The sequence below is a fragment of the Drosophila busckii genome, chromosome 3L (genome assembly GCF_011750605.1).
Source record: "Drosophila busckii strain San Diego stock center, stock number 13000-0081.31 chromosome 3L, ASM1175060v1, whole genome shotgun sequence".
Classification (NCBI taxonomy): Eukaryota; Metazoa; Arthropoda; class Insecta; order Diptera; family Drosophilidae; genus Drosophila; species Drosophila busckii.
The window spans coordinates 3,584,951-3,592,918 of record NC_046606.1 but is presented as its reverse complement, the minus strand read 5'-3'; the positions used below and the strand labels follow the sequence as shown (position 1 = coordinate 3,592,918).

General features: G+C 42.2%; 5 protein-coding genes across 5 annotated transcripts; 2 read left to right on the top strand and 3 right to left on the bottom strand.

The window, feature by feature from the left end:
* Positions 1 to 1,081: 1,081 nt before the first annotated feature.
* LOC108599031 (vacuole membrane protein 1) lies at positions 1,082 to 2,296 on the bottom strand. The gene has a single exon (XM_017985812.1). It carries the CDS (start codon positions 2,222 to 2,224, stop codon positions 1,106 to 1,108), a length of 1,119 nt encoding a protein of 372 aa, XP_017841301.1. The 5' UTR covers positions 2,225 to 2,296; the 3' UTR covers positions 1,082 to 1,105.
* Positions 2,297 to 2,770: 474 nt separating this feature from the next.
* Positions 2,771 to 3,692, top strand: LOC108600225 (60S ribosomal protein L26). The gene is made up of 2 exons (XM_017987648.1): positions 2,771 to 2,860; positions 3,108 to 3,692. The coding sequence occupies exon 2, from the start codon at positions 3,126 to 3,128 to the stop codon at positions 3,573 to 3,575; it is 450 nt and encodes a 149-aa protein (XP_017843137.1). The 5' UTR covers positions 2,771 to 2,860; positions 3,108 to 3,125; the 3' UTR covers positions 3,576 to 3,692.
* On the bottom strand, positions 3,637 to 4,628 carry LOC108600224 (gametocyte-specific factor 1 homolog). Its single transcript, XM_017987647.1, has 2 exons — positions 4,390 to 4,628; positions 3,637 to 4,329 (listed from the first exon to the last, which is right to left on the bottom strand). Exons 1-2 carry the CDS (start codon positions 4,552 to 4,554, stop codon positions 3,970 to 3,972), a joined length of 525 nt encoding a protein of 174 aa, XP_017843136.1. The 5' UTR covers positions 4,555 to 4,628; the 3' UTR covers positions 3,637 to 3,969.
* Positions 4,629 to 4,731: 103 nt separating this feature from the next.
* LOC108600223 (corepressor interacting with RBPJ 1) lies at positions 4,732 to 6,140 on the top strand. Its single transcript, XM_017987646.2, has 2 exons — positions 4,732 to 4,983; positions 5,044 to 6,140. Exons 1-2 carry the CDS (start codon positions 4,912 to 4,914, stop codon positions 6,064 to 6,066), a joined length of 1,095 nt encoding a protein of 364 aa, XP_017843135.1. The 5' UTR covers positions 4,732 to 4,911; the 3' UTR covers positions 6,067 to 6,140.
* LOC108600222 (COP9 signalosome complex subunit 1b) lies at positions 6,129 to 7,909 on the bottom strand. Its single transcript, XM_017987645.1, has 2 exons — positions 7,795 to 7,909; positions 6,129 to 7,739 (listed from the first exon to the last, which is right to left on the bottom strand). Exons 1-2 carry the CDS (start codon positions 7,825 to 7,827, stop codon positions 6,219 to 6,221), a joined length of 1,554 nt encoding a protein of 517 aa, XP_017843134.1. The 5' UTR covers positions 7,828 to 7,909; the 3' UTR covers positions 6,129 to 6,218.
* Positions 7,910 to 7,968: the final 59 nt, after the last annotated feature.

Here is a 7,968-nt window from a genome sequence, read left to right as displayed (position 1 = left end):
ACTATTTCTCAACTCTCTCACTATCTCTTTCTCTCTCTCTCTATCTATCAATTTCAATATCTTGAAAAGACTTTGCTGCAAATAGTCAAAACTTACGTATATTTGTATGTAAATGTTAAGTATTAAACAAAAGAAGGCAAAAGAAAAACTTTAAAGTAAAGCTTTTTAATTTACTTTGCCCCCCAGAAGTTAATTTACAGTCTAGAATTGCAAGAGTGTTTTTAAATTAACAATTGACAGAGAACAAATGTAACATTGTTGTAACTTAAAATAATCATTGTCATATGCATATAGCACATACATAATTATAGAACATATGCATTTAATATTATTATTATTGAAGTTTGTATGCAGGAATGCCGACTGTTAGGAAATGCCGACCCAATCGACTAGTTCAACTAAATCTGAGTACTAAGCAGGCTAAAAAGCGGGCACACCTTGAATGGTAATACACTTTGTGTGTGGTATAGATATGGTATGAGTACTGCAGATATATGTAGTGCAAATGTTAGCAGAAATTTAGCAGTAGTAGCTGTAGGCCTGTGTGTGAGTGTGTGTGTGTGTGTATGTGTGTGCATATGGTTTTAGCTCAGAAAGGATTAATTAATACACGATTGCATGCAAACAATTGTGTTAGCATTTTTTAACGCCCTCTACTTAGGTAGATTAAACCAAAGATTATGGAATTCGATTCTATTAACTTTGATTAAAGCCGAACATAACATACATACATATATAATTGAGAGTTTCTACCAATTGTTTGCGAGAAACTAATCACACACAATATTTATTTGAAATCAAAAATCAAAGCTAAAGTTCGTGTGCTGTAAACGCAAAAATATATTAATATATGAAAATTACAAACCGAAATATCAGAAGGTATATGGAATGCTTGGCTTTGTGTTAAATTCGCTGTTGAATGTAATAATGTACAATGGATATTCATATAGTATATATATATGTATATATATATAAAATATGATGGCATTGAACAAACAACCACAACAACAAACAAATAACTCAAATGCAAAACAGAACTAAAGATTATAAAATAAAGAATACAACAAATTTCAAGTCTCGATTGTTTTGTTTTAAATATAAACTGCTAGGTTTCCTGCACCAATTTTTTATCGCCTGCCTGCGTCTCCACCTCCAGTGATTGCTGCTGCTGCAGGCGCCTGGCATGTTTCTGCGCCAAGGCGTTCACCAGAGACACCATAAAGTAACAAACAATCATCAAGGCAATCAGCTCAAACATGAGCGCGATCAGGGCCAAAATATTAAACGAATTCTGCTCCTGCTGATGATGCATACGCTGCCTGGAGGAGGTCAACAACTGCTGCATAGATTTCTGCAAGCTGGCGCCCATCCAAGGCACTTGGCCCGTCAGCTCCACAAGCAAGTTAACCAAGTGCTCGCTAAAGACCAACACTACAATCAACTGTTGTAAGCTGGACTTGATTAACGCTTTGCCAATCAGCGTAGCTATAAAGAACTTCCAGAAAGGCACCAAGAAATGCCCGCAAGCAACGCCGGTCAAGTCAAAGAACGGATTGGGTATGCTGGCGCACAAGAGTATGCCGAAAAATCCAACGCGCAGCACCATGCGCTCCAGCAGCAACTTGCCACGTTTCATTAGCCGTGACTCTGCACTTTGCACATTTTTGTTTGGGCAGCTGTTGGATAAGCGTGTCGTCTTGGCCATAAAGTAAGTCGGCAGCTCCCCCAAAGCCGTACCCACACCCCATATCAAAGTCTCAACACGCACCTTGGCCAGTATGGACCAAACGCTTGGCACCTGTGGCATATACGGCTCATTGGGACAGATTTTTTCATCCGGATACGGTGGCTCAGGGAAGTCCAGCGTTTGACATTCATAGGCAGCAAGTGTAACGGCTGCGCTGTGTGGACCCAAGTACAGCAGAAAGGTGTGCACTCCAGTACCAAAGCCCACCGACGACAGCACGCCCAGTCCCAGCCAGTAAATGACAAATACGAAAATCTTGCGGCCCAATTCCATTAGATCTGCATGTGGACCAGGTAAATTGTAGACAATAGACATCAGCAGCAGCACCCCCAAAATACGCTGATCTAACAGGATTTTGCAATAATGTTGCATTAAAGTGAACGCCTCCAAGCTGCTAAACTTCAAGGTCTGCCAAGGCTGTTGCCATAGCACTAGTGATTTTCCTGCATCGCTCTGAACTGCATCAGCTGAAGGCATTCTGTTCTCATATCACTGAATGAAAATGTAATCAAAATGATTTATTAATTTTTACCTAGCTCAACTTTAAAGTGTAAGTCAAAGTCGTAAAGTAATTCATTTAGTTGATTAAGGAAACAGCGGATAATTTTTCTCGTAATCAATTTGAAGTTTTTATAACCGTTATATTAAAAGAGGCTTAAGAGGCTCTTTGAGAGTGCAATGTGTCCCTAACTCTTGCTGGTTAGCTGTTCTGACACTAGGTTTTAAATCATTTAAATTATTTTTGGAGGTTAATTTGCAAGAATCGATGCAAGAAGTGACTATAAGTAGGTATTAGTTGTGAGTAGGCAATGAGAGTGAGTAGAAAATGAGTCTCGGAAAAGCAAATGGACTTGAGTAATTGGCTTGAGAGACATCTCAAACTTTTGCAGATCAGCTGTCGTTTGTTTACGTTCACGTTTTGCTATGATCGACAATAGGTGGCGCTAGCTGAATCTGTTTTTGAAATGTTGCAACACTCTTCACCAGTGCTGCAAACATAGATAGCTCCGATAATTTGTAAATATCGATGTTTTACTCGATGTTTCTCCACCTCTAGTTCCGCCCAGCTGTCAAATTTCTTTCTTTTCGTTGTTTTTCCGACGGTAGTTTGGTGTAAGATTGCGTTTCATATAATTTTGCATTTGCTCAGCCATCTTTGTGTTATTTTGAATAAGAGCCATGAAATTAAGTGCCACAATTTGTGATTTAGAAAAATTAAGTGACATTTATTTGTGTTTTGTGCTGGCACTTCGAAATCTTGGCAAATTAAAGCTCCATCAACAATAAACAAAACAATGAGCGAATGCAACAACAAATACTTTGAATCTGAATTTTACTAACTGTCTTCTGTCTTTTGCAGCCAGCACAGCCAATCAAAATGAAACAGAACAAGTTCGTGTCATCGTCGCGCAGGAAGAACCGCAAGCGTCACTTCCAGGCCCCTTCTCACATTCGTCGCCGGCTCATGTCTGCGCCCCTGAGCAAGGAACTGCGCCAGAAGTACAACGTGCGCTCCATGCCCATTCGTCGCGACGATGAGGTCCAGGTTATCCGCGGCCACTACAAGGGCAACCAGGTTGGCAAAGTTGTCCAGTCCTACCGCAAGAAGTTCGTCGTCTACGTTGAGAAGATCCAGCGTGAGAACGCGAACGGCACAAATGTGTATGTTGGCATCCACCCCAGCAAGGTCCTGATCGTTAAGCTGAAGCTTGATAAGGATCGCAAGGCTATCCTGGAGCGCCGCAGCAAGGGACGCCTGGCCGCTTTGGGCAAGGACAAGGGCAAGTACACCGAGGAGACGGCTGCTCAGCCCATGGAGACCGCATAAAAGCTTACAATCAACAGTAACATGTGCAGCCGCCGTAAGAGCAGTAGCAACAACAACATTCAATGACCAACGTCACTGTTTACCGTTTTTACTGTAATGCTTTAGTGTCAATAATAAGAAAAAAAAACAATGTGTGGAGTGGGAAAATGTTTTTTTTTAATAAAGAAAGTGCATTTTCTCAAATTTGTAAAATACAACTTTTAAATTTTTGGTTTGTTAAAAAGCTATATAATATAAGTGAGGATTTAAAATTCTGCCGATATATCAAAGATATATACATAAATTCAGACTTGATTTCCAATCTTTAAAAAAAATTGAGAATCTCAGTGCATTACATTGTCCTCGTCAACCGGATTAATGCAATATATACGACTACGACAACAAAAATCTACATCTATTTTCGTGTTTGATGTGGAATTTTATATGGTGCTGATCGCGGAGTTGACGACGGCGACTTTGGTGTCTTAGCTGATTTGGTTGGTCTTTCCTCTTCGATGTCGCATTGGTCACCTAGTAGACGTTTGCGTTCTTCTTTGACAAAGGCCTTACGCTGTGAAGGGAACATTCCATTTGGCTCGCGCACTATATTAGCCGAAGAGGCATAAGCTTGCGGATTGTAGTCGGGTACATCTACATCATCCCAGTTCTCGTCAGCTTCAATTGTATCGTGTTTAGTTTGATCATCCAGCTCTGCAGGTGCACTGAGCTGATAGTGCTCAATGATGCTACGATCAGCACAAGTTTTTGTGTGTTGCTGGGTGTATAAGTTTTAGGTCAAAGATCATTCGTATTTTTTATTTTCCACATGACTTACATGAAATTCCAATTCCGTAACAAGATGCGCCTTGTTAAATGGACAAACCATTAGCTCTTTTTCGTCCTTGTAATGCTCCTTGCACTTAATTATATGCTGCTGTAGTCGTTTGCGAAGCATTTTGTGTGCCTTGTTATATGGACAGGAAACCATTTCATTATCCATCACAGTAGTTTTTGAGATTACTCTAACTTCAAGCAGATAAACGAAGACGAGGCAAAGCTTTGTTTACACGACGCGTTAATCGAAAATAGAATATGAAATTTTCGAAAGACGTAGCTGAATCCAAACGGGCAACAGAATTTAATTAAATAGATTTTAATAAGCTCTCCCGATTTTTCAAAATCTCGAAGATCTTTTTGGGCTAAAACGATATACGATTTCGATAACCAGTAATTTGTAAACATTATTGCATTGATGTTCTGGTCACACTGCTGCTAAGGGAAACAGACGACAACAACGAATTGTGAAAATATTTTTAAGTTTTAATACTACGCATATTTAAGATAAAAACTCGACAATATGGGCAAAGGATTTAATAACTATATGTGTAAGAAATTCTTCCACCCCGCCTCGAGGGATAATCTAAAGCGGGTAAGTTTTGATTAGAGCACAAACGTTTGGGTAATTAACGAAATTGGTAATACTATTTAGGTATGGATGGCAGAGCAGCAAGCAGAGGCGTACAAAAAGAAACAAGAAGAATTACGCACACAATATGAGAAAGAACAGAATCTGCATGAAAACAAAGCTATGCTCAGCAAGGACAGCAAAGATAAGCTGAGCGTAAATTTTATGTATGAGCCGCCACCAGGTGTACGCAAGGAACGCGAAAAGGACGACAACGAGCCGGAGTACAAGTTTGAATGGCAACGCAAATACAATGCACCTCGTGAGTCATACTGCAAGGGCGATACCGAAATCAGGGATCAGCCTTTTGGCATTCAAGTGCGGAATGTGCGTTGTCTCAAGTGCCACAAATGGGGACACATCAACACGGACAAAGAGTGCACAATGTATAGCATATCGATGAGTGAGGCGCGCAAGCTGCATTCCGAGTCGGAGGCAAACGATATGATGTCTAAGAATGTGCTTGAGGAGCAAATGAAGGAGGACGGTCTTATGATGAAGCGTTCGGCACTGGAGCTTCAGAGCATCAAGGACGTGCAGCAACGGCATCAGCTAGTGCCCAGTGATGATGAGGACGAGACAACGCGTGCTGCTAAAGAACAAAATCCAGAGTTGATGTTTCTTAAGTCGCTTAGCAAAAAACAAAAGCTAAAATTGCTTAAAAAACTCGAAAAGATTGAGCGTATGAAGCGCAAGGGCGTCACTAAGAAGAAAGATCCAAGGAGAAGTAAAAAAAAATCTAAAAAGGATCAAAAGACTGAAAAAAAACGCAAGCACAAGAAGTCTTCAAAAAGCGACAGTGAGAGCTCGTCTTCATCCTCAAGTTCGTCAACAGACTCGAGCTCTGACAGTGATTCGGCTGAGCGACGCAAACGTCTGAAGAGCAATCACCGATCTGAGGAACGTACCAGGGAGCGACGTCCCTCACGCAGCAGAGATAACCGGAGAAATGAGCGTTCCCGCAGCAGGGATAATCACAGGAATAAGCGCTCTCGCAGCAATGAACACCGCCGAGACCGTGACCGCAGAGACCATGATAGACGCTAATTCTTTACGCACACTTTTTATACTGCGCCATCAGAAGTGCCCACCCATAAAATTTCTACACATTTTTATAAGGATCTGTGGTTTTTTATTTAATGAGTTAGCTTCGCTATAATGTTTATGGTTTACATCGAAAGTTTAAAATGTGTTCTTTATTAAATGCGAGCCAATTGTGTAGATGTGCTGGAGCCAGCAGAGACGCATAATTCAGCACCGTGGTTGCCACCTTCGCGGGAGACGCTCTTCACGTGAATGTGGCTCTTCAGCATGGCCGCACGCAGGATGAGCATGCGAGTGTGGCGCTGGTACTGTTTGCCCATGAGTAGGGCACGCTCGAATGTGCTGTTGCGTTGATCTGCCTCCTTGGCATACAGTATCTTGTTGTGCGAATCAATACGCGCCTGGATCTGGCCGTCCAGTATGAGTTGCATTACCTCGTTTTCCAGATCGCCCACTGTCGAGTTGAAGGCGGTGGCCATTTTATGCATGTCCGCAGACATGTAAGGGCTGAAGTACTGAATCAGTGCACGATTGCGTATCTTGGTGTATAGTGTGGTCACATGTGGAGCTATGTACATGTCTACCAGTAGGTTATCGCGAATCTCATCCAGCAGCCTGAGACAGCTAGCGTACTTACTTTCGTAAAACTTAAATATGATATCACGCAACTGCGGCTCCAGCTCCAAAAACAGTTTGAATGAAGCAGAGGCAATGACCAAACGCTTCAGTTCCTGTCGATCAAAAGTGGCCAGCGCGCAGAGTCCGCCATACACAGCTACATTGCTGGAGGAGATAATCTCGGGGAAATCGCAATGATCAAAGTTTGCAGCCAGGAAATGCTTGGCAGCCACCTTGTACTTCTTTTGCTGCAGCTCGGCCAAGCCGGCAGCACATTCTAATCTTGTGTGTACCTGTGCATTGGCCTCCTTGGGTCCATCGGAAAAGTCTGGTGTGCTCTCCGCCTTGGATATATAGCTCAACACATGAGCCCAGTTCTTCAAGTATATGGATACCTTAATAACATTAAGGCACATGTTAACCACATGCTTGCCACTCGTGCAATAGTCACGGGCACGGGAATAACACTTGAGAGCATTGGTCAGATCTCCACAACTTAAATAATGGTCCGCCAAGTCATCATGTCCACGCCTGATGCTCTCTTTGATGGAGTTCGATTTGTAATTCTTTAAATCCGAATCGAGCTTCTCCAGCTTGAGTGCTGCCTTTTTCATTTTGGCGTCAACCCACGCAGCATCATAAGCAAACGGGTCTTTCTCTCCGGTACCGTTGCCCTGTGCCGCTGCTGCTGCAACTGCCGCAGGTTGAGCAGCAATATCTGGAAGTGCAGCTGCGGCAGGGGCCGCTTGCTCACCAGCAGCCAAGTTTCCTGCTCCATTGACAATCTGTATATCGCTTAGACGCTTGTGCAGCATTTGATAGACCTTTACGTTATATGTGGACTGCACGTAAGTTATGGCCATCTTGAGCGATTCCAGTGCCAAACCTGGACAAACGTCCGCTACATAAATTAGGCGATCCAGACGGGCAATGCCTGTGTATTGATTAGCATAGACCTCCAGATCAATAGCTGGATTCTCCACCACAATTTGTTGCTCTTCATTGTTTTCATTGTCTTCATTCGGCGGAGCATCCACTTGCATAGGCTCGACGGCATTCTAAATTTGGTTTATATCAAAATAAGCACTCATTACTGCTTAAACATTGACTGACCTGCATTAGCGGTGGCATGGGCAACATAGGCATCTTGCACCGGTTTGATAGCAAGCCCACTTTCTATGAAAATTAAAAATTATTAAACTTTGCTTGTCTTTCACTAGTGCTTATTCTACCCCCTATCGATAAATATCAAAAACTTATCATCAAGCCACCACATCTGCCGATTTA

What these genes read in the sequence shown, in the direction of transcription:
- LOC108599031 (XM_017985812.1), bottom strand. Translation starts at nt 2,224, where the DNA reads ATGCCTTCAGCTGATGCAGTTCAGAGCGATGCAGGAAAATCACTAGTG.
- LOC108600225 (XM_017987648.1), top strand. Translation starts at nt 3,126, where the DNA reads ATGAAACAGAACAAGTTCGTGTCATCGTCGCGCAGGAAGAACCGCAAG.
- LOC108600224 (XM_017987647.1), bottom strand. Translation starts at nt 4,554, where the DNA reads ATGGATAATGAAATGGTTTCCTGTCCATATAACAAGGCACACAAAATG. An exon ending in TTACGGAATTGGAATTTCAT is followed by an intron (nt 4,330 to 4,389) that starts GTAAGTCATGTG and finishes TTATACACCCAG; the next exon opens with CAACACACAAAAACTTGTGC.
- LOC108600223 (XM_017987646.2), top strand. Translation starts at nt 4,912, where the DNA reads ATGGGCAAAGGATTTAATAACTATATGTGTAAGAAATTCTTCCACCCC. An exon ending in CGAGGGATAATCTAAAGCGG is followed by an intron (nt 4,984 to 5,043) that starts GTAAGTTTTGAT and finishes AATACTATTTAG; the next exon opens with GTATGGATGGCAGAGCAGCA.
- LOC108600222 (XM_017987645.1), bottom strand. Translation starts at nt 7,827, where the DNA reads ATGCCTATGTTGCCCATGCCACCGCTAATGCAG. An exon ending in CCATGCCACCGCTAATGCAG is followed by an intron (nt 7,740 to 7,794) that starts GTCAGTCAATGT and finishes AACCAAATTTAG; the next exon opens with AATGCCGTCGAGCCTATGCA.